The 24,775-nt window shown below is 34.0% G+C and overlaps 2 protein-coding genes and 1 pseudogene across 2 annotated transcripts; all 3 read left to right on the top strand.

Moving 5' to 3' along the window:
* The first annotated feature begins 590 nt into the window (after window positions 1-590).
* On the top strand, window positions 591-12,105 carry LOC126690111 (uncharacterized; annotated as a pseudogene).
* A 5,122-nt stretch (window positions 12,106-17,227) lies between these two features.
* Window positions 17,228-18,214, top strand: LOC126690112 (uncharacterized). The gene is made up of 2 exons (XM_050385242.1): window positions 17,228-17,702; window positions 17,850-18,214. Exons 1-2 carry the CDS (start codon window positions 17,228-17,230, stop codon window positions 18,212-18,214), a joined length of 840 nt encoding a protein of 279 aa, XP_050241199.1.
* Window positions 18,215-21,691: 3,477 nt separating this feature from the next.
* Window positions 21,692-24,209, top strand: LOC126688502 (uncharacterized). The gene is made up of 2 exons (XM_050383211.1): window positions 21,692-22,298; window positions 23,847-24,209. The coding sequence occupies exons 1-2, from the start codon at window positions 21,869-21,871 to the stop codon at window positions 24,068-24,070; spliced, it is 654 nt and encodes a 217-aa protein (XP_050239168.1). The 5' UTR covers window positions 21,692-21,868; the 3' UTR covers window positions 24,071-24,209.
* Window positions 24,210-24,775: the final 566 nt, after the last annotated feature.

The raw sequence follows: 24,775 nt of genomic DNA on the forward strand, positions 1-24,775 counted from the left end.
AAAGGCCATTTTGGTAGACTATAGGGTGTTGATATTAGGGGAGTGGCCTCTGTATACCTTATGTGGACTGTATTGAAAGAGAGGAATTATCCCATGTTCAACAGTGTGGATTCAGCTATTGAGTTGAAGTCTGTTTTCTTGAGAACATTGCATTAGTACGCCACTGGTTATGCCCTGTGAAAACCACTTATATTTTTTTATTTTGTTGATTATTTATCATTTAACTTGTAATTCCTTTTTAGTGGTATACATATTGTTTGAATGTATTCTTTTCCTATTTATCTAATGAAGTGTTATCCACTGTTTTAAAAACCAGATTGGACCAGTCGGTCCGACCGGTTCAATTGAGAACAGGGAGCCAATCCAGTCCAGTTAAAAGCTCCAAAACCGGTCAATAACCAGTCAACAACTGAAAAACCGGCCAAAATCAGGTCAAAAACCGGGATTAAACTGAAAATTAAAAAAAAAAACGGTTCTATATCCGGTTCGGTTTTTAAAACCATGGTGTTATCTACCTGTCCAACAAAAATAAAAGAGTATGTGATGTCTAGTGAAGTAAATTATCTATGTTTGATAATTTGCAGACATGTTTTGGGAATTTAAATGTTCCAGTTCTACTTCAAATGTACGAGGTTCTCCGCTGAGCCTACAAGAAATTTTGAACCTTGGCGTGAAGAGGATGAGGTAAAAGTTTAGCCTTCTATACGTGACTATTTATCATGTGCTCAGATTCCTCAATATTGATATCAACATTGTTTGTGACTAAATAATTTATCTCTTCTATCAGGCAGTAGAGACGAATAAACAGAAAAGGGAAGCTGAAGAGAAGGAAGATGCAATGAAATCTTTAGATAACAGAACCTTGGATTCAAAACGATAGATGGAAACCTATGAAGGTATTTGCTTTAGAAATTGTGTTTATGTATTAGGGTATCATTGGACAGTGGCGCAAACGAATCTTTGAAGCTCAAATAGCCTCTGTAATTTACTAATTTGTCTTGTAGACATGTGAGATAATCATCACAGTGCATGAAATTTTTGCTTCTATTTAGTAACACTTTGAATTGAATCCAAAGTCAGTATCTTCTGTTACTAATACACTTCTTCCCCCCTTGTTTGCAGTTCAGACATGCAACTGTGAGTGTAGATCCCATGCTTGAGCCTTGAGGCCTTGTAGCGCACAGTTGTAGAAAAGGTATGATTGATCTGCTCTGTGTATGTAGATTGGCTGTGTAGTCACATTTCTGTTGGATTTGTTGACCTCTTTTTATATTGTGAAAGCATGTATGTTCCAACACTTTTGTCATGTGTTACTGTTTGGCCAATTGGAACATAAGCTTCTCAAGCTCAAGCATTTACTTTTCTAGTTAGAGACCAATGTCTTGGGGCTAACATGGGATCTGCCCAAGAAAGCTGGTATCTCACGTGTGGGGCCCACCTGCTTGTGAGAGGTAGGTCTCATGTGCCTAGCGCATAAGAGATTTTTCCCTGCCCAAGGACCTACTAGTTTAGGTAAATATGAGTATTTATCCCTTGCAATCAACCAGCCACGGGATCTAATTTTCACTATGTTTCTTCAATTGAGGCTAGCTGGTCCTTAGATGACTGGACTGAGTCAGAATTCCAGTCTATGAGAAGTGAGAACTACTTCAATGAAACAAGAAAGTCTTTTTATTTTATTATTTTATTTTTTTAAATAAAATTTTTAAGTTTTAGCCCCAAGGGGAGGGGCAGGGTATGGTGATTCTGTTTATTTTTTGAACTTCTTTCACTGTTTCTTTTTGGCGCAATTTATTGATGTACATTCCATATCAATTCTCTCAAATCCGTTACATCCATTATGAAAGATATAATTTTACACGGTTTTAATGTTTTTGCACCTGCACAAATATGTTATCAAATCCACTTGTGGAATCAGTATTTGAGACTATTTTGCTATTGGAAACTATTGAAATGCTAACAAGATTCTTAATTATCAAATGATTCTACAGCTGGTCCTTTTCTAGAAGTGAAACCGTTGGCCTCTACGCATAAATCTTTAGCCATATGGTATTTGAAGACATTTGTAAAGTTATTATGATTCTCTCTCTCTCTCTCTCACAAACACACACATCTTTGTAGCATTTTTGTAACGTTCTCACTCTATTAATTGTTCTGTATGCTGACAGGAGAATAGGTTGGAAGAAGAGGATGAAGCACTAATAAAATCAATATTTCATGTTAGTGCAGGCATTTTACTTTTACTAGTTTGCTTAAAATGTCTTGCTTCCCCTTTGCCCCCCCCCCCCCCCCCCCCTTTTCTTTTCCTTTTTGGGTCATGGTTGTATCTAATATAATTTACTTTGTTAATCTTATGAAAAAGAAATGCACTTTGTTAAAAATCTCTTTTGCAGACTTCAAGGCAAGTTTATGTCTAAAGGATGCGTGATGAAGATCTTGATGATGATGGAGATATGATCCAGCTTTCAAGTGCAATGGTGAAACATCTGGTCATAATTTGAAGGTATGTTGATCCTATAGAGATAGTTTTTGTATTTTGAGATTGTTTTATAGATTCGAATAAGTCAAGAATTTGTTGACTTATTTTAGTCTGAAATTAAGTCTGCTCTTGTGTACTTCTTCAATGCATCTGGTCATATCGGAATTCTAATTCTTTTGTATAGTATTTCCAAATAGGTGTTATTTGATCTTGGGCAGTTTTGAAACCTGTCTAAATTGATTATCTAAGTGGAGTGATAAGCATGGTTTTAGGTTCTTTAATGGCGGAGAAAGAGTAAGGTTGCTAGACTATCTATCAAATATATATATATATATATATATTTATGTAAGGTGGCCAAACTGATATCTTATGAAAATGCTCAGATTTGGAAGCTTTTAATATCGATACATGTTATTGTAACTGGTCTGTGCTATTTCAACACCCTACCTGTGACCAACAAGTCTTATTTAATAGTCACCCATAAAAAAAAAAAAAAAAGTCTTATTTAACAGAGTTGATATTAGCTTGCTAGAAAGCATTGTGTACGATACTTTGTTGGTTTTGGATGATGTACTGCTCCCTATGTTATCAAAAAAAAAAAAAAAAAAAGAGAAAGAAAAGATGATGTACTGCTAACTTCAATCTTTGATTCAAATTTCCTTTATATTAGTGGAACTAAATTAGATGATTTCAGTAATAGAGCTTCAATTTTCAAAATGTAAGGATGGTTTTGTAAATCATGGGTTTTTTAATTAGCTGGTTAGTTATTTGGAATTTCGAGCTCCCTATTAAATTTGGGAGTTATTGAAATTAACAATGAGATAACTATTGCTGATTAAAGTCATGTGAATGAAAATAAAAAAGGTGGGTGAGAAGCTAAAATTATTATTAGGAGGTTCTAAAAAAAAAATTATATTCACTCTTTGAATGAAAAGGAAAACAAAAAAAAGGTGGGTGGAAGCTAAAATTAGTATTTGGAAGTTTTAGAAAGTAAATTTATAGCCACTCTTCTTCGTTTCCAAGTCAGAGAAAAAGCCCCTCTTTTCCCCCTGGATTTTGGGGACCATCTGTAAGCTTTAAACATACTTTTCAAATGCACCCTAATTTCAACCATGTTTATAACTTAAGACCTTCAAATACCTTTCTTATTGACTTCCTCCTTCCCTAGCCCCCTTCTTTTCCCACCATGAATCATAACTTTTGTTGATATGCATGATGTCTTGGTCAAAAGGATGTTATAAGTTTTAGTCTTTCTTAATTTCTTCTATTATATGCTCCCTCCGTATTATTTTATTTTTCCGTTTTATAGTTCCAACACTAAGAGTGTTTCATTGCTTCTAAAAGGTTGTATCCAATGCACAAAACTCTTACTTTTATGAGATCTAAGGGAGGTGGTTGGGAAAGGACATCATTTACCACTTTTACATGGCAATAAAGATGATTACTCTCTAGAACTACCTCTCCTTTTTTGGTCCTCTATTTTTTGTGCTTTTCTTTTATGTTGGATAAAGATGAATAAAATTGGATAAAGGGGAATATAATTTTTATGTTTATTAAAAGAAAGGAGGATTGCAGTATCTTCGTTATTTTAGTGGAAATATATGAGCTTGTGAACTTATGTTTGAACATTTCCAAAGAGCTTCCTCTGGCGACCCGGCCAACAAATTCTTTAACAAAAGCCACTTTTGTTGACAGCTCCACCTTGAAAGGTATGCCACATATATTCAAATTTCCCCCCTTCTTAGCATAAAAGTTGAAGTCATCACCATTATTTTTTTACGTCTTAAAGGAAGCGTTGTAAGTGTAACCATCAGTTCTTAAGCATTAAAATCTTAAAAGGGCAATGCAAGTTCAGACTTTTTTTTCCACCTTTCTAATTTCCCTAAGTTTACCTAGACCCATCATCCAACAGGCAATCCCAACCCGTCCGAGACTAAACCCCGTGCAATGTGCTCCTCTCATACGTCATATGTGATCGTGTAGCCAGCTTAGACACCACAAGAACTATACATCGATATGAGTTGTCCAACATCTCGACTCGCCTGATACCTACATGGATGAACGAGTGAGAACATTTCACTCCTTGAGATGATATAAGTACTCTATTCCATGCTTATCCACATAAGGAAACTGTTACACACCACGCTAGAGGGTCCTTCTACAATTTTGTACCCACTAAGTAGGGGAAGGTGAACCCGGAGACCTTGATGCCACTAACCCCCCGCTACCTCCATTGAGCTAGTGCCTACATTCTCTAGACCATTATATAAGCACCAAGGCTCCTTCAATCCAAGGTATGTTCACACAATTTCCTAACTCATACTTTTAGAATTCTTAGAGATTATTGTGAGTTTCTAAGTTAACCATCGGAAGGTATTTGGCCAGTACCACACTAGTGCACTCCGTAGGTATTTTACTCTTCAAGTCTACTAATGTTGGAGTTTGGACGATTGGCTTACTGACGATCCTACACATCATCAGCCTCCATCAATATTTACAAAATTATCAGCCAAGAAAAAAAAAAAAAAAAATCAGAAATGTTGATGAGCAAAGAAATTGACATGAAGTGTTTGATTGATTCTCTCTCAAAATTAAATCTTTGTCCATTGAATTCACCTTGCATATTATTGGCCCCATCTTAACATTTCCCAAGCTGTCTTGATAAACTCAATTTATCATGTCTACAAAATAAAGATTTAATTACAACTTTGAGTGATACATTGGTGGTTACAATTCCCTTTTTGTCCACATAAAGCAAAATAACGGCCATTTGTTCTTTCATTGAGATATCATGAGACTCAACAACTAAAATTGAAAAGAATCCATTGTCAAGATCCTTGATGATGGCATTGGTAGTTTCACATGCATGTTGCAAACACAATGTCTTTTTTAATATGATGGTGGGTTAGCTTGTTTTTTGGCATGTGTTGCAACACTTCATTGCTAGATTAATTATGATTTGCCAAAAATTGTAGAAACTGAAGAAAATTTATTTATCAATTGAATCAAAAGATTCATCATGACCACAAAAAGTAAACCCTGACGCAAAATGAATCTTATGTAGTAACTATTGCATTTAATTGAGCTTGATAATCAATCTTATCTTAATTTGACTGCTTAACAAAAACACTTTGAATTTGTTGCTTTTGCTTCATTAGATCTTCTTTATTCTTGACAACTTGGTTATGGGGACTATTAATGCCTCCAACATGAATTTTGTAGTTTGTCTTTTCTATTTCAAATTTTGAATCCTCCTATCACAATAGTTTCTCTTCCCACTTGTTAACCAATATTTTGCCTAAATAGGTAATAATATAAACGAAATGAACATCATTTTCTATGTATTCCAAAAAAAAATTATATTCTTTAAACCAATTATGATTAAATCAAAGCAATACTCCATTAATTTTATTTTAGGGAATTAATGGCGAAGAGGTTGATAATGACCTTTTTGTAAATGTAATCTTCTTATTTCTTCGTGACCATTAGGATGATAAGATGAAATTGTTTCTTGTAGCCCAAGATACGAGGAAGATTGTTCAAGTCAATACAAATATCCTTAGAAAATGAATTCTCCCTTCTAAAATATCTTTCACTTTTCAAAACATCCTTAGAAAATGAATCTTGCGGTATAAGTGATTTCTTTGTTAAAAATGTGTCCATAATATACTAGCAAAAAAATAAATGATAAACTATAAGTTCATTCGGTATATTATTTCTTAATAAAATAAAGACACTAATTATTGTTGCTAAGATTAAATTTCAGAAATCATCTATTATTTCTTAATACAATAAAGATATTGATATATTTGTACTTGGGATATGTGATTTCTCCTAATATGTTTTTATATGTATTTTTTTGTCCTTTGGATATTTTATTTTCATGTATTCATTTTCACTTAACAATAATCATTAATTTTAGCAACGATTATTAATATCTTTATTGTATTAAGAAACAATTAATAATTTTACAATTTGTTCATCATTGTGAACATGTACTTTTTTTAATGAAAATATCTATTACATATATAAAAAAAAATGATTTTCAAGATTTAATCTCAACAATAATAGTTAGTATCTTTCTTGTATTAAAAAATATATATATTCAGAAGGAACTTATAGTTTATTCTTTAGTTTTTTGCTAGTACTATGGACACATTTTTTATTAGGAAATTACTTATACCCAAGGTTTTTAGACCTGAACCGAATTGGGCAGTTTGACCCAGATAACCCTAAACCGGATAGAATTTCGGTTATTTAACTAAGATATACGTATCTCTATGTTATGCTATTTTAAATATTAAAAATTACAAATTGGTAGAGGCGAGGGATGGGACTTGGGCTTCGCAAGTCTAAAGACAACATATTGACTCATTGACCATTAGGCTAAGCTTTTTTGTTGTGTCATTCTTGGATTCAATGTTTAATTTATTTTGAGTTTAGATTATAGTTTTGCAATTTATCATATTACCCCTCTCAGTCTATTATTATTTTATAATTTTATTAGTGGTTCAATAATTATGCTTTTTACATGTGAATATACAATTTATTAATTTATGTTGAAAATAATTTTATTTTAGACTAATTTTTTTTTTAGTTGAAAGAGTACTAAATACACTTTTTTTTTTTTTGAAACTTGTATATGCTTTATTATTTTATATTAACGTTATAAAAAGGGTGAAAATTCATTTGAAAATTTTTAAATTTTTTTAGACATAATTTTAGTAAAATTTTGTTAATGTTTGCCATTCTAATACCTTTATTTGTATTTTATTATTATTAATTTAATTAATTTTGACATTATCACAATTTGACCTTGGCTGAACCTCAGTCCGATCTTAAAAATCTTGAACATTTTCCTTTTCCGATTCATTGAATGGTCTGGGCTTGAAAACCATGTTTATGTCGTAAGATTCATCTTTTAAGCAAATTCATGTTGACTTGAATAATCATCATTCAGATTCATAGATATTAGAAAAGATCTCATCTTATCATTCTAATGATCAGGATGACATAAGAAGATTATATTTACAAAGAAATCATTGTCAACCTTTTCTCCACTTAGTGGAGTGTTGCATTGGTTAATCCTAATTGGTTTAAAGAATACAAAAATTGGTTGGAATATAACATAGAAAATGATTTTGTATTTTATTTATATTGTTACTTATTTAGGCAAGATGTTAGTAAGCAAGTGGGAGGTGACACTTTTGTGATGTGGGATTCAAATTTTGGAATAGGAAAGACTAGTTACAAATCCTTGTTGGAGGTGACAATAGTGCCCATATCCAAGTTGTAAAGAATAGTAAGGATCTAATTAAGCAAAATCATCACATGCAAAATGTTTTTGTCAAGTAGTCAAATCAAGATAAGATTGATTATAGAACTTAATTAAGATAAGATTCTCCTTTTGTGTTTGGGCATAGTTGTCAAATCGTAAATCGTATAGTGAATCAATTTTTTATTTTTTTTGTATCGTATATCGTAAGATACATAAATGCCTAATAAAATTATAAAATAATTATAGATATAAATATATAAAATGTATATTCATTATAAATTCAAAATATATTCAACTAATGGCCAATTTAATCATTACTTATATAATAAAATTTAACAAAGCTAACTAAATAAATCAAATTAACTTATGTTTATAACATGCGCATTCAAATTGATTAAACTCAGAAGTAATACATGATATATGAACCAAAATAATAATTTCTTTTCATCGTCTTGGCTAATCAACTCCATATAAGTCTATTCTAAAAAAAAAAAATTCCATCTACATGTTCAACATCTTGCAAAATTATTTTTTCATAGATATTTTCTTTATTATTATCAACATTTACTCTTTTTTTTTGTCTTTTTATTCTAATAATTTATTCTTTATATTTTTTTCTTGGTATTCTAACTTTTTAGACTCAAAATAATAATAACAAAATAAAAAATAATTATATTTTCATTTAATACATTATTAATAGCATAGAAAATAAATTTGCACATATGAAAGTGAGTGGTTTGAGTATAGTCTAAATTTTGAAGGACAAAGAGAAGGGAGGAAAAAAACTCACGGACTTGCTATTTCATTAGACTCAATTAAGTTTCCTAATAATTTTGTGTTAACAAAGTCTAAAACCTTGTTTAAATCAAATAAAATCACAAATTTTAACAAAAAAACCCATTTTAAACCCACATATCTATATATCGTACAATATGTATGATTCACCGATATGATATGATTCATATGATACGCATCTATGTATCGGACAATTCATGAGCACTTATGATATGAAATTTTTTATACACGATACGATACGTATCGCGTATTGTACGATACTGTCAACTATGTGTCTGGGGTTAGCTTTTAGTGGTTATGGTAAATCTCATGATTAAGGGAATTTTCTTGAACTTCTACAATTTTTGGCAGATTACAATGAATATATCAATGAAGTGTTGCGAAACACTCCGAAAAACAACAAACTAACCCATAATGATATTCAAAAAGACATTGTGAATGCAATTGCATATGAAACTACAAATGCCATCATCAAGGATCTTAACAATGGGTTCTTTTCAATTTTAGTTGATGAATCCCATGATATCTTAATGAAAAGACAAGTGTCCGTTGTTTTGTGTTATATAGACAAAAAGGGAATTGCTACATAGTAGTTCCTTGGTAGATACTGCCTTTATGTCACTCAAAGCTACAATTGAATCTTTATTTTATAAACATGAATTGAGTTTATCAAAACTACGTGGACATGGTTATGATGGGCCTAGCAATATGCAAAGTGAATTCAATGGTATTAAAGCTTTAATTCTGAGGAAGAATAAATTAGTATTTATGTTCATCCACTCTTGTAGTTATTGATAAAAAGCATATTAACATTGCTGATTTTTTTTCTTGCTTGATTGGTAATTTAGTAAAATTTGTTGGAGGCTCTTATAAGAGATGAGATGCTCTTTTTAGATGCACAACATGCTAGAATTACAAAAGCATTAGACAAGGGTGAACTCATAAGCGGGCAAAGTTTGAACCAAGAGAAAAATCTTAAATGTGCTGGTGATACACGATGGGATCATATTATAGGACAATTCTCAATTTGATTTTAATGTTCTCTTTTGTAGCTGATGTACTTTGGTATTATACAAGAGGATGACCTACATTCCCTTCAAAAAGTTGAAGCTCAATCTATTATGAGTTGTCAATAGCATTGCAAAGGAAAAATCAAGATACTGTAATGTTATGCCACTTGTTAAAGTGTCTAAGCAATGATTACAGGCGATGAGAGTTTCTATTAACTGAAGTGTCTTCATTTTGTAGCAAACATAGCATTCCTATCAAGAATATGGACGAAATATTTGTAGTTGGTGGGAGGCCACAACGCAAAACCCCACAAATTACAAATTTGCATCACTATAGTGTTAAGCTATTCTACACATCCATAGATATGCAACTTCGAGATCTACACAACTGTTTTTAGAGGGGAGTATCAAGTAATTCATTTTTTGTTTTTGATAAGCAAAAAGTTAATCTGTCTTGCAAAGTTCTATCCTTGTGATTTTTTAAAGACAAATTTAATGGCACTTGACATTCAATTTCAGAATTACATTGTTGATACGTGCTCCAATTATGCGTTTTTAGAAGTTAAAGGAATTGGTGACTTTGCTGGAAAGATGGTGGAGACACAAAAGGATGCCATATATCCAATATTCTATTTGCTTATGAAGTTAGTTTTGACATTTCCTGTCATGAATGCAACAATTGAAAAAAGTTTTTTTTTTTTTTTTGTAATGAAATATATAAAGAATGAATTATGCAATCGAATGAGAGATCAATGGATGAATAATTGCTTAGTTGTGTACATTGAAAGAGATGTAACTGGTAGTATTGATAATGAAGCTATTATGCAACAATTATAAAATATAAAAACTTGTAGAAGGAAATTGGAAAAATTCATGTATTTACCTGTGTTTTTGTAATGTCGAAAGATTCAAGTTTTTTATTATTATTAGATTTTATATAATTTAAGTTTTTAATGGCTACTTTAGAAAAAATTCTTAGAGCTACCACTACTCTCTCCTTTAAATATAGGAGTAAAGAAGATCTAGGAAAGAACCGATTGTCTTATGCATAATTAGTAACCAAACATGTAGATAAAGGAATGTAATCAAGGATCGACAATCCACCTGAATTTGCAACAATCCCTTTTCTAAAACCCAAGTCATTGGGTAAGGAAGCACTCATATTAATCTTATTGCTCATTCCTAAAAGGCCTCACTTTTACTGGTCTTTTTGACCTGGAGGAATAGACACTGTTATTTATAAGTGACAACAAAAGAGAAAATGTATAAATCCAAACAATGCTAATCAAAGTAGAAATTGGAAGCTGGATGTTGCTGATATATGGTGTATTAGCTGACATCTTTAAAATCCAATTGTCATGATTAAAAAATGGAATTACCATCAAATAAGTTTTTGAGTTGAAGCAAATGCACTGTATTAGATCCTTTAATATCAGGAGGGTTTTTTTTTTTTTTTTTTTTTTGATGTGTATCAGGGTTAAGAATTGTAATAGCACTGTTCAAATGGCATGGGTTTCTCCTACCTAGAACACTGTTTCCTAAATTTAATATTAGATGATTTTAGTTTGATTAGATGAGTATACCAATATTACTATGTGTGTGTTTGGGTTCACGTCTCTGCGTTGCGTTTTCCATTTCTGCGTTTTCTCTCTTTTTTTTTTTTTTTTTTTTTGTTTCACGCGTTTTCTCCCTCACAAGCGGCTACTGTTCATGTACGGTACATGAACAGTAGCCGCAATACTTGACCAGTTTTGTGTGAACAGTGCATCCGTGCACTGTTTACGGACCCACAAATTTCATTTTTTATCAATTTTTTTCATTAAATATGGGTCCCACAGTACTATTTACACATTTAAAAATTATTTTGCTACAGTGTTTTCAGTTTTCAGTTTTCAATTTCAACAAAATAAGTTCTATCCAAACAGACCCTATGACTCATATTTGAGCTGATTCTTAGGGAATATCGTTGTCAATACCTTTGTGTGTGTCTGTCTGTAAATGAGCAGAAATTACAATCTTATTATGAAAAATAATAAACTGAGCACAAGGTGTTTATAAAATTTCTTAAACCAAACCACATACACTGGCAGGGTTGGATGTGAAAAAAAGAGGGAGCGAGGAGGAGAGAATTGGAGCATATGGATTGGGCATTGTTCATGTAACATAATGCTTTATCAACCATGCTTTTGTGTGTGTGTGTGAGAGAGAGAGGTTGGATGGGGGCAATGATTTGTATCAATATTATTTTTTCTTATTAGAATACTGACAAATAATTTAAGTTTTATGTTTGGTTGTTGACTGAAAAACCAGGTGGAACAGGGGCTCCTAGTGATGCTAAAATTTTATTCAAGTTCTCATCCGTCCAAATTTCTGTTGTTAAGAAACCAGATTCTAATGATAGCAAGTCAGCAAAACTAGAAGTGAACAAACAATGGACTCGAACCAATAATACAACTCCACCTGGTGTGGCCTCTGATGGTAACAAATTAGCAACCGCCGGACTACTTTCTCTATGCCGAAACTATGATAGTGAAGATGATTAGTGTGTTTGTTAAGCATATTCCATGATAATCATTTCCTTTACCAATATATCATTGTTAGGAAATTAATTTACTTTGTTATCAAATTTTAAGTTTCATTTTAGGAGCTAGCTTGGTACTCAAAATAGTTAAAGAGAACTTCCAATACAAGCACAATATCAAATGTAACATCATGGTATGTGCTGACAAGAATGGCATTGAGGGTTGGTGAGAGTGGTGGACTCAACTCCCAACTCGAACCCATATTTAGAAGCAAAGCCAATTCAGGCGCGACACATGGCAATGCAAAGAAAAAGACCCCAACACCTTTTATTGAAAGGAATCACATACCCAACAAAGCATTCCTTAAAAAGGAAAAAAAAAAAAAAAAAAAGAGGTTGAAGTACTTGGGGCCATTAGCTATTCTAAACCGTCCCTCATGTACGTACTGGGAAGCTTGCTTGCAATTTAACCCCATGACCCATTCATGCTATTGCTATGGAATCATATACGGCACAAATGATTAATTAAAGATGCCAATTTATGAAGGAAAATGGACCGACCTGCGTACATGCATGCCAGGCAATAACTGCAAAGTCGTTTTCGGCATGAGAATCTAAAGATTTATAACCATCACATTATTCACATGTAATAATGTTGTATGGGTAAGCAATGGAAATTTACTAAATGAAAACTTTTTTTGGTATGGTATGTAGCAATTATATCACCTCTTTGCTGTTCCCATATGTTCATTATTCAAATTCTCTCTTCGTTGTAAAAGCAAAGCATGTAACTATTAAATTATAAAAAATAAAATAATACTGTCACCTCTGAAATCAGATTTTTGTACTTCTTTTAGTAATCTTACATATAAAAAATAGTTTCTTTACAAATTTCACAAATGTTCAATTATCAAGTTGTTGCTCTTGATGGGAAATTCTTCCTCGCCCTAGTTTCTCCCTGAGACACTAGAGTGTAGAATTTCATTATCTTCTCCAGAATGATAAAACTGAATGATAAAACTTCCCCTCTGTTAAACCTTCATAGTAGTAGGGTTCCTTGACCTCCGTGTGGTCTACCTCTTCTCTCTTTACCCTCACAACATTGCTATACTCCCATGGAAGATATTCTATACGATTGGAAAAAACTTTCATTGACAGATGAGGAAGACATCAAGCTTAGTCTGTCGAGATCTAAAAATCTACGAAACAAAGAGTATGTATTGGTTGCCAAGTTTCTTACAAAAAGAGCGCTTAACGTGGAAGCCATAGGTCGTACACTAAAACTCCTATGGAGAGACAAAAAAGATTTCAAAGTGCGAGAAGCAGGAGATCACGTTCTCCTATTCGTTTTCAAACTTGAAGCAGATGCAGAATGGGTTTTGGCTAATGAACCCTGGACTTTCGATAAGCACGCAGTCCTACTATAGAGGTTTGATTGCTCTACACTGCCGAGGTACCTAAGGTTCACAAAAATGAAATTTTGGGTGCAAATATACGGTTTACCGATGCGTATGCTTGATCCTAAGACGGCAACCGAACTAGGAGAATCACTCGATCAGGTAATACCACGTGAGAATCCTACTGAGTTGGTGGGGGGCGACTTCCTTCGAGTTCGTGTTGAGATCGATATCTCAAAACCTCTCTGTTGAGGTCGAAGGGTAGTAATGGATGATAATGAAGAAATATGAGTTTCTTTTAAATATGAAAAACTACCTAACTTTTGCTATTGGAGCGATCTGATATCACATGATGGAAAGGACTACAATGTTGGGCTAGTAAGGAAAGAACCAGTGAACACGAAGCCTCATGAGTATGGTCCATAGCTGAGAGCCGTGCCTTTCAACTCGGGGAAAACCTCATTCATCGTGGTCCCTGGCATTGGCGATGGTTTGGGGGGAGTCACAAAACCTTCCAACACGCCAATTGCTGAGAAATCCTTTGAAATGGCGGACAGACAAACAAAGAACACTGCAAGGGCTGATCTCAGTGAGAAGGGAGGAGCTGATCGGGAACAAGAGACAGTTATGGAAATTTTAGAAACAGAGGCGTAAAGCACGCCACAATCTCGGAATAACAACACCCCATTAATTGAGGTAATAACTCCCAATTCAAAATTATCTACTTGCCATACTAATTCCATTGATTTTGAATCTCAGAGACAGGATATAGATGCTACTATAGGAAAGTATGACAGCTGTGAAGAGCACGTGGACCATAACCCAGTTGGCACATCACACTTTTCAGCCAACATGGAGAAGCCGTTACCTCCCTCCTTGCCAGCTCATCCTTTAATAGTTCAAGAGTTAGCATCTCATGTGACAGAGATTTCTCCACCTCCTAACTCAGTAAACAGAACCCTTCGCACATGGAAAAAACTAGCACGTGAGAATATTATGGAAACTGAAATTACACAGGGGCCTGAAACAACACAAGGGCCTACGACTTCAAAAAGAAATAGAGAAGAAGACATGGAGTTCCTTCCTGAGTTACCTACCAAAAAGCTACAGGTTTCAAAGGAAGAAGATCAACAAAGCTCAGTGGTGGAGGCTGCATAGCAGCCCTGCTAGGCACAATAAGTCTCCTAGTATAGAACTATTGCGGGCTTGGAAACCTGCGTACATGTAAAGAGCTTGAAGTATTGATTCGGGCTAAAGATCCCTCCGTCATGTTTTTAGCTGAAACATGGGCGGATGAATCTAGGCTAAAAGAAGTCCAACGGAATATTAATTTCGATAATCTATTCTACGTGGAAAGAAATCTTAAAGGTGGTGGAGGTTTGGCTCTGTATTGGAAAAATTCCTTTGATGTACATGTGGATTCTTTTTCTAAGTATCACATAGATTCAATAATCAATAAAGGTAGTGATAAAGCATGGAGATTCATAGGTTTCTACGGAGAGCCGGCAACACACAAGAGAATTGAAGTATGGAACAAACTTCGCTTGCTCAATAATAAACATCACCTTCCTTAGCTTTGCGCTGGAGACTTTAATGAAATCACAAGACACTCAGAAAAATTGGGAGGCAATAACAGAAGCCAAGCTCGATGCAACTTTTCAAGGATGTCATTGATGAGTGTGGATTTCTTGACCTTGGGTATGTGGGAGAGCAATTCACATGGAGAAAGCATTTTGCCGATGGGCATTCACTGTGGGAGAGACTGGATTGAGGGTTGGCCAACCATGATTGGTTCATGAAATTTTCGAGCTAAAAAATTCACCACCTGCGTTCAGACTCCTCTGATCACTCTCCTTTATGGATCACCTTGGATGGTTTGGACATCCCTTCTTTCTCAAAACCATTCAGGTTTGAAGAAATGTGGCTCTCAAATCGTAGGTGTTCAAATATTCTGGGAGCGGTGTGGTTGTCAAGGGAAGACAAAGGTGCTCATGATCATGTAATTCGTAAAATAGACAAATGTGGAAAAGAATTAAGAGTTTGGAACCGGAATTGTTTTGGCAATGTTAGAATGGTGTTGAGTTGAAAGAGAAGGGAATTAAAAGAGGCTGAAAAAGCAGCTATGAGATCTGGAAATAATCAACAAGTCCGAGATTTGAAGAAGGAGATAGCTGAATTGGTCGACAAGGAAAACAGACTTTGGTTCCAAAGATCTAAAGTCTTGTTGGCAAAATTTGGAGACAGAAACTCAAAGTACTTTCATAGCCATGCTTCACAAAGAAAGAGGAAAAATCTAATTCGGAAGTTGAAGGACTCCAATGGCCGTGTGGTTGAGGACAATGAAGGCATAGCTGAATGTCTAGTACAGTACTATCAGAACCTCTTCTGCTCAACAAACCAGCAATATTGTTCCTTGGCTACAGATTCTATTCAGACAGTGATTACTGAGGAAATGAACTCCAAGCTCTTATCTGAGTTCACCCAACTAGAGGTAAAGCAAGCCATTAACCGAATGGCCCCGCTAAAGGCCCCGGGCTGGACGGTATGCCACCCCTCTTTTATCAACACTACTGGAATTTAATTGGTAATGACATATCTAATACTGTATTGCATTATCTTAATTCTGCCACTTTATTTGAGCACCTAAATCACACTTTTATTACACTCATTCCAAAAAAGAAAAATTCTGATTTTGCATTTGAATTTAGACCAATCAGTTTATGCAATGTTTTATATAAAATTTTCTCAAAAGTTTTAGCAAATAGACTTAAGAAAATTTTGCCTAATATTATCATTGAGAATCAGAGTGCTTTTACAAAAAGCCACATTATTTCTGACAATATTCTGGTAACTTTTGAGTCTCTACACAGTATGCAGAAATTCACAGGAAAGGAAGGATATATGGCCATCAAGCTAGACATGAGCAAAGCGTATGACAGAGTGGAGTGGTCCTATCTACAATTAGTCATAGAAAAAATGGGGTTCACAGAGCACTGGATCAATCTCATGATGCTATGTGTCAGACCTATGACCTACTCAATATTGGTGAATGGAGAACCCAAGGGCATGATCACACCATCTAGGGGCATCAGACAGGGAGACCCTCTCTCTCCCTTCCTTTTCTTATTTTGTACTGAAGGTCTTAATGGGCTAATCAATAAAGCTGCTCACCAAGGATATATTAAAGGTTACTCTCTTTGTCGAAATAGTCCACATCTAACCCACATTTTGTTTGCAAATGATAGCTTGCTGTTTTGCAATGCCACCATTGAGGAGTGCCAACGAGTTTTGGACATTCTGGATGTGTATGGAAGATGCTCAGGTCAACAGATTAATCGAAGTAAGACGACAATTTTCTTCAGTAAATCCACCATCGATGATACTAGAAATCAAATTAAGTTGGCTTCGGGAGTTCCAGAAATTATCCAGTATAAAAGATACTTGGGGTTACCCTCATTGGTTGGCAGAAACAAAAAAGCAAGCTTCAATTATATAAAGGATCGAGTTTGGAAGAAATTGCAGGATTGGAAGGAGAAACTCCTATCACAAGCTGGAAGGGAGATATTAATCAAAGCAATTGTTCATGCTATTCCAACCTACACCATGAGTTGCTTCAAACTCCCAATAGGGCTTTGTACAAAAATTAAGAGCCTAATAAGAAGATTTTGGTGGGGACAGAAAGGAGAACGAAGTAAAGTTCATTGGGTGAAATGAGATACACTTTGTCTTCCTAAAAAAGAAGGTGGAATGGGGTTCACGAATCTGGCCAATTTCAATGATGATCTCTTGGCTAAGCAAGCATGGAGATTACTTCACAATAAGAATTCCCTATTCTACAAAGTCTTTAAAATGAAGTTCTTCCCAAATTGTAGTTTATGGGAGGCTCAAGACTCTAGCTTTGGTTCACACGCTTGGCATAGTTTCCTAAAGGGAAGAGATGTCCTTCTAAAGGGTGCCAGATGGAGGGTGGGGTGTGGAGAGGATATTAGTATTTGGAATGACGCTTGCCTACCTTCACAGGAACACCCATGGGTCCTATCAGATATTGTTCCAGGTTTTGAGGATAGTAGAGTTGTTGATCTCATCAATCTAGGTACAAGAACATGGGATGCAAATTTAGTGCACGGGTTGTTGTCACCTGAAGAAGCTGCACTAGTTCTTAGTATTCCATTGCGCCGCACCCTTGTGGAGGACAAAATCATTTGGCCATTCACTCCCTCAGGTAACTATAAGGTAAACTCGGGTTCTAAGTTCCTAGCAAAACTAACTTCTTTGGGTGCTCCTGCATACACACAACAGCAAAATGAGGTATGGAAGCTAATTTAGGGGCTTAACGTTCCTAATAAAGTGCGAAACTTCATGTGGCAAGCTTGCAAAGAAGCCATACCAGCTAAATGTAATATGTTGAGGAGGAAGATCCTAACCAAAGACAAATGCAAAGAATGTGGTGTGGAGTCCGAAACAACAGCCCATGCTCTATGGGAATGCCCCACATTGGATGAGATATGGCAAAACATTCCAAGCTTTAAAGGTCGGAGACAACTTGATGCTTTAAACATTAGAGAACTGTTCAACTTGACTAATGAGAAAAGGAAGGACATGGATCTCATGGCTATGGTAATGTGGACGATATGGCATCGGCGGAACCAACAGCGCATAAACACAAGTGTTTTTCCCAAAGCTCAGGTCTTCCAACAAGCTTCGCAGGCTCTTGTTACTTTCCAACAGTCCTAACGCTCTCTCTCAAATCACGCAGCAGCCACATGTTCTCAGCATAGTGTCTAGTGGTGTCCTCCTCCGGCAAACTGTCTTAAACTAAACTTTGACGGGGCCATTTTTCTGGAGCTGGGCAAGGCTGGTTTAGGTGTGGTAGTCCACGACTGCCATGGAAATGCCATTGCCTCACTATCAGAACAAGCACCGTTACCGTTCTCACCAGTTATCGTGGAAGCCATGGCTGTTGCGAGAGCGATGACCTTCGCATAGGAACTTGGTATCACCGAGTTTATGCTTGAAGGAGACTCGGAAGTAGTGATAAACATCCTCCGAAACACAGAAGCCTTCCTGTCAACATTTGGCCATCTTCTTGAGTCTACCAAATCCACTTTAGTTACCAGCAAATGTATTGCTTTCTCACATATTAGTAGAAGTGGTAATAGAATAGCCCACAATCTAGCTAAACATGCTAAACATGTTAGAGGTTTGTCGGTGTGGGTGGAGGATATTCCACCACACCTATATGATGTACTCTTTGCTGATCCTAACTTTTATTTCAATAAAATAGTAGTCTTCATTCTCAAAAAAAAAAAAAAAAAAAAAAAGTTGTTGCTCTTAGCATGGTTTTTTAGTGAAGTTGTGGTATGCCTTTGTATTAGAACCTCTTTCCCTCTCCCTTGTGTGCGTGTTTGTTTCTAAAAAAAAAAGTGGTTGTTGCTCTCATTTAAATCCACTGATAACATTATTTTAATGTCTATTATTTACAATTAGTCAATTAATTATCTTAGTCCTTATGAAAAATTTTGTGAAAAAAAAAAAAATTATCCTAAACTTATTTTCGTGGAGTGATGGTATTTTCATGGAGCTCACAGTTTTGGTATTAGCTCAATTTGGGCAAAAATGAAGGAAGGGAGATCATTAATTACATGGAGTCCACCACTTTATACTATAAAATGACTAATATGTTCTTAAAATTTTTAAGAAATTACAAATAATCTAATATATGAATTTTCACATCATTAAGGGCACAAAGGTAAAAGCATGCATTATTTCTTTATCTTCTCTTTACAAACAAACAAACAAAAGAAAGAAAAGACTCACATTTTCTTCTTTTCCCTCTCCATAGCTACAACCAAACACAGTGTTAAAGTGTTGTGTGGGTAAGACTATTTGAAGTTGCACGGCAGGAATATGCTCCGTTAATGTCTCATTCTGTGAACACATATCCCGAGGGTCTGGCTGGTCTAATAGCCACCATAAGTGGACCGGGATGAATTGCAAGTAGTACCGACAGCAGGACAAAATTGATGTCTTGTCCATACTCTATAGCTTCCCAACTTAAAATGTGATTGTTATACTTTTCTTACCCCAATAATGTTAACTCAGGGGTTCGGCCTGGGTTTGAGTGTCTCTTCAATGTCTTGTACAGAACCCAATAATGTATCTAAGAATTGATGTGTTAGTACTTAGCAACCTACCGTATCAGAATTCTTATCCTCCTTTTAGAAAATTGATCAGGTTAAACGTTAAAGCCAAGGAAACTGTGCTGTAATTTCCCAATTTTAATGTAAGTTAACAGTGAAAACAAGATAGGGTTTTAGCTCTCTAGTCTAGTCTCGGTTAATATAATTTTGGTATGTTTTGGTGACAATTTTTTAAAAAGTTCCGATCAAAAAAAAAAAAAAATTTTAAAGTTTTTTTTTTAACTTTTTAAAGTTGTACTTTAAAACTAACTTCTAGCAAATTAAAACAAATTTTCAGCTAAAAAACTACATTAAAAACACAACTAGGTAGAGTTTGGATCCACGCGCGTTTTCAGATTTTTTTTTTGTTTTTTTGTTTTTAAAGACTAGCACCTGGTGTACTGCTTATGGGACATGAACAGTGCACCAAGGCATATGAACAGTAAAAAAAGAGTGAACAGTAATTTTTTACCCATTTAAAAATTATTTTGCTATAGTGTTTTTAATTTTTAATTTTCAACAAAATAAATTATATCCAAATAGACCCCTAATTAGGCAATAGGGATGTGGTCTCTCTTTCCACAACCTTTACATATTCAAAATTTGAAAAGGTAAGAGACAAAATTTAAAAAGAATCTCAAATTTTAGGGGTATGTTTTGAACTTTGGGTCCAATTTTTTTTTTTGGGTGCAATGAATGGATGCCTTAGAATTTGTTTGGGAATAGTTTATTTAGTTAAAATTGAAAACGTTTTGTTGAAAGTACGTTAGAAAAAAGCTAAAAGTATGGTAGGACCCATAAATAATATCAAAAAGTGCAATAAGACCCATAAATAATAGCAAAAATAAACTAAAAACTCTAATAAACTTCAACTTTCATCACTTCCCAAACATACTCTTAAAAGAATTTGTTAATGGACCACTAATAAAAATGTTTCTAAAAGTATTTTCTAAATCAATACGTTTAAGAATATAACTAGGGTTAAGTTAACAAGTACCCTTAAGAAATTTGTTAATAGATAATTCTAGAAAAAATTTAATACTACTGTCTTAGGAAATAGAAAAAAATTTGTTGAAAAAATCAGTTGTTTTTTTCTCATAAAAAGTTTCTAAAATTATTTTCTAAATTAATGCTCGTAGGTTTCGTTTGGTTGAGGAGATGGAAAAATTGGGGTATAGAAAATATTTTAGTTTCCACTCGTGTTATTTGTTTGGAGGGGTGAAAAAATTGTGTGATGAAAAACTCTTTTTTTTTTGTTGAAAAGAAAAATGAAAAAATAGAAAATATAAATAGTATAAATTAACTCTCTAGATCATTTTTTTTAATTAAAAAAAAAAATCCTATTAGGGGAAAAAAAAAACCAAAGTTAAGGTAAAAAGAATAAAGCCAAATGTGTAACTTAAAATGAAAAAAAAAAGAAAAAGAAAAAGAAAAAGAAATATCAATGTTACATATATGTGAGGGAGGATTGGGGGAAGATGGGCAATTTCTATCGGCCCCTCTCTTCTCCCTCATTTTTTCTTCATCATAGGGAAATTGAATTTTGGTAAGCCCTGGAAAAAATTGTCGACCCAGCCATTTTCTTCCCTCTTTCTCCTATCAATCAAACACACTCATTATCCCATTTTTTCTCTCTTATTTTCTACTCATCCACATTTTTCACTTTAACCAAACAAACTGTAGGGAGATTTGTTAACTTTTTTCATATAAATATTATCGTTCCATCTTCAAGTGTGGACCGGGGAAGGATGCTCCAAGTACAATATTCTATAATGTAATAAAATGAAAATCAACCATGTAGTGGCCCTGGGACGCTGGCAATAAATATATTGCCTAATAATTGGATGTGATATGATTTCCATCCCACGCTCCTTGACAAAATCGCATGTGACTTGACATATCTGAATTATTATTTGCTTACAGGTATTTTGTGTACAATTTTTATGTTTTTTTTTTTTTTTTTTTTGGTAAACAACAATTTTTATGTTAAATCACAGAAAAAAAAAAAGACTAGTCCTGTTCACGAGCGTCTTTGACACTTGACACACTTCCATTTAATAACTTACGTACGAGGGAGCGATGTGGACAAAATCTAAATGAGTAGGTCTAAAATGGAGGAGCGTATGTGAAAAATTTATGTCATTCACACTCTTCTGTGTCTTTTGTAAGAATAAAAGAGCAAGTTCTCTCACTTAGTTAAAGCTACAAGATGGGTGTATTTGCTAGCAAGAACATGAACAATTTAAGTGACAAAGATGTCAAAGGGTTGAGGGAGAAGACAAGGTTTCTTGAGAAGGAAATGAATGAGATGGTTCATGAGAGAGAAAAAGAGAGCAAGGCTTATGAGGAAGACATGATGGTTTTTGCATTTAAGGAAGCCGAGTGGAAGCAAGAGAAGATGAAGCTAAGAGAGGAGGTAAAGAGGTTGAGGAAGATAGTGGATGAGAAAGAAGACAAGATTAGAGGGATTGGGGAGAAGAGTGAGAAAGAGAAAGAGTGGGAATTGTTGGGAACGAGCTTCTTGGTGGAGCAAATGAGGGAGGAGAGAGCTCGGAGAGATGAGGCTGTGGAGAAGTGGAAGCAACTATATCTTGCTATTAAGATGGAGCTTGATGATCTCATTCAAAGAACAAATCATGGTACGTACTATCTCTCTCTCTCTCACATAATCACATACTAAGCATGTACTATGATCTCATCGATGTTTGAATTTCGTTCTTTCTTTCAGCATATTCACTCTATGACCTCAGTTCTACAGTTCTACTCTTGATACAATATATGAAATGTACATTTGATGAAAATGAAATTATTATGGTTATCATGTGAAAAATGCCCAGTTTCTTTTATGTAGCAATATGCAACGTAGGATATATAGGAATGCAATGGCCTTGGTTCTAATCCGTTAGTCTAGATGTGCAATCTTTATCTTGCCCATATCCTAAGTCTAATTGTGAGATCATTAATTATAGTATTATAGTTGTCATAAAATCTGTAGTGCCTATGATTGAGTGCATATCATAGAAATGGGATTTTTTTTCTTTTTTGGAGGGGGGGGCTAATGACAACGATAGCGTCAGAGCTTTTTAAGTATTTGATTATTCTTCTAGCTGTATATAGTCTTCCGTTCCCAACATGCCAAGTAAATTACAAAGCAAGTAATTACAAAGGAAGGAATCTCTTGGGAGACAATGCTGGCTACAGTTTAGAGTTTTTTTTTTTTTTTTTGGATGAAACAGTTTGGAGTTTTTAGACACTCACAACTCTAGGCTTTTAAGATTCGCTTGGATTTAGAAAGGAAACATTTCTTTTCACCGACAGTAATATATAGTCTATATATTCAATAATATACGCATCTTAGGGTCCCCACTATATATCCCACTTTTTTTGACTTGTATTTTTAAAGTCTTCATACACCTTTGTACCTATTGTCGCATCACATCATTCTGAGCAAAACTTGCCACCGTCTCCACACACATTTACACCTTCTCCATACTTTTTTTTTATAAGCTCCGTACTTATTATCACGTGGGTTGAAGTGATGCATCGATCCACTTTTGTTATTTTATTACAATTTTTATTTTTTTATTTATTATTTAGTTACTTTTTTTAAACAATAATTTAATTAGTTCTTACTTTTCCCATTTGAACCGGTCATTTTTTATATAATAAAATAGAACCAATCCTTTTTATTTTAAGTAAATTATTTAAATTGTATATTTTGGATAACAATGCATGTTGCACTTCCATTTGTAGGAAGAAAATTTTCAAAAATAATTAAATTGAATAAAAATCCTATCTAAGAAAAGTAAACTTAAATACAAAAACTTAATTACTAAGTTTGTATCTCATAAAGCAAAAAATATATTTTTTAAATAGAGAAATATAAAAAATCAAACACATTATTTAATTATTATTTAAATCTAAGACAATGTCCCACTTAAAGTTTCGCCTTAGGTTACAAAATTTGTTAAAACAGCCCTAAAAAGAAGCCTTATGAGACCATTTAATAAGTTACAATTTTTTCTATTTCACACAGCAAATAAGTATCAGAAATGTATTAATGCGTGTTACCGAAATACATAAGTGAAATGGAGGCTTAGTAAATCAGCACCTCCTAAGTTATATTTTTTTATATTTATTGTTGTTGTTGTTTGGGTACGTAAGTGGTAACATGCCACATTGTTCAGCTTCAGGGGATGTACAGTATTGGAGAGCAGAGGAAGAGGACATGATAGAAGAGTTACAGAGGGAATTGCTTGCCAAGGAAGAGACTATCAAAGCCTTAAAAGAGCAACTAGCTTCTATAGAGCACGAAGAATACAAGAAGGAACGAGAGATTGACATATTGAGGCAAAGCTTACGAATTATGAGCAGTAAGAAGCCATCGCGTATCACCAAGAATGTTGCCTGAATGTTCCCTAGCGTTAATTAGTTCCTTCTTGTAACTATAAAATCATAACGCTATTGATGCACAGTAAATTAGTATGTTTTACAATGGATTCATTCAATTGAAGAAGAAGAAAAATGCTAAATTGGCCTACTTGCAACAATTTTTTATTTTTATTTTTTATTATAACTTGTGGGTAGATAGGAAGTCTTAACTTTTAATTTTTGGGTTGAAAAAAGAGGCTAGTATAAAAAATAACAATGATAGTCACACATTCCTTATTATACACTTTTCGTATACACACCATCACATGGACTTAAATCATATTTTGAAAATATAATTTAAAAGATGAATTTGCAATAGTAAGTGTATTATAAAATTCTCTAGAAAATTGGGCTGACTAACTTCTCTATTCCACTCCTATTTAAATATCTTAATTACAAAGATTAGGCCGTTTTGTAGTTATACTCTGGTTATATAAGGTATTATAAATCCGATTTAAAATATTAATATTACTATTTTTTATGTGTTCTAATAAGTATTACTGTTTACTAAAAAAAAATAAAAATAAGTAGCTTATATTCAACCAAAAAAAAAAAAAAAAGCATATGGCCAAAAGAATTGAAATCAGTGGCTAGTTTAAGTTTTATTTGGAGAGGCAATATTCAAATTTAAAATGAATTGGGCATATATATGGTGGTTAGTATTATGAAGAGATGAAGCATTCTC

This window comes from Quercus robur, chromosome 6, assembly GCF_932294415.1.
Source record: "Quercus robur chromosome 6, dhQueRobu3.1, whole genome shotgun sequence".
Taxonomy (NCBI): Eukaryota; Viridiplantae; Streptophyta; class Magnoliopsida; order Fagales; family Fagaceae; genus Quercus; species Quercus robur.

Coding starts and splice junctions, on each gene's coding strand:
- LOC126688502 (XM_050383211.1), top strand. CDS start 21,869: ATGGGTGTATTTGCTAGCAAGAACATGAACAATTTAAGTGACAAAGAT. Junction 22,299..23,846: donor CATTCAAAGAACAAATCATG/GTACGTACTATC, acceptor CACATTGTTCAG/CTTCAGGGGATGTACAGTAT.
- LOC126690112 (XM_050385242.1), top strand. CDS start 17,228: ATGGGGTTCACGAATCTGGCCAATTTCAATGATGATCTCTTGGCTAAG. Junction 17,703..17,849: donor TTGGCCATTCACTCCCTCAG/GTAACTATAAGG, acceptor TCATGTGGCAAG/CTTGCAAAGAAGCCATACCA.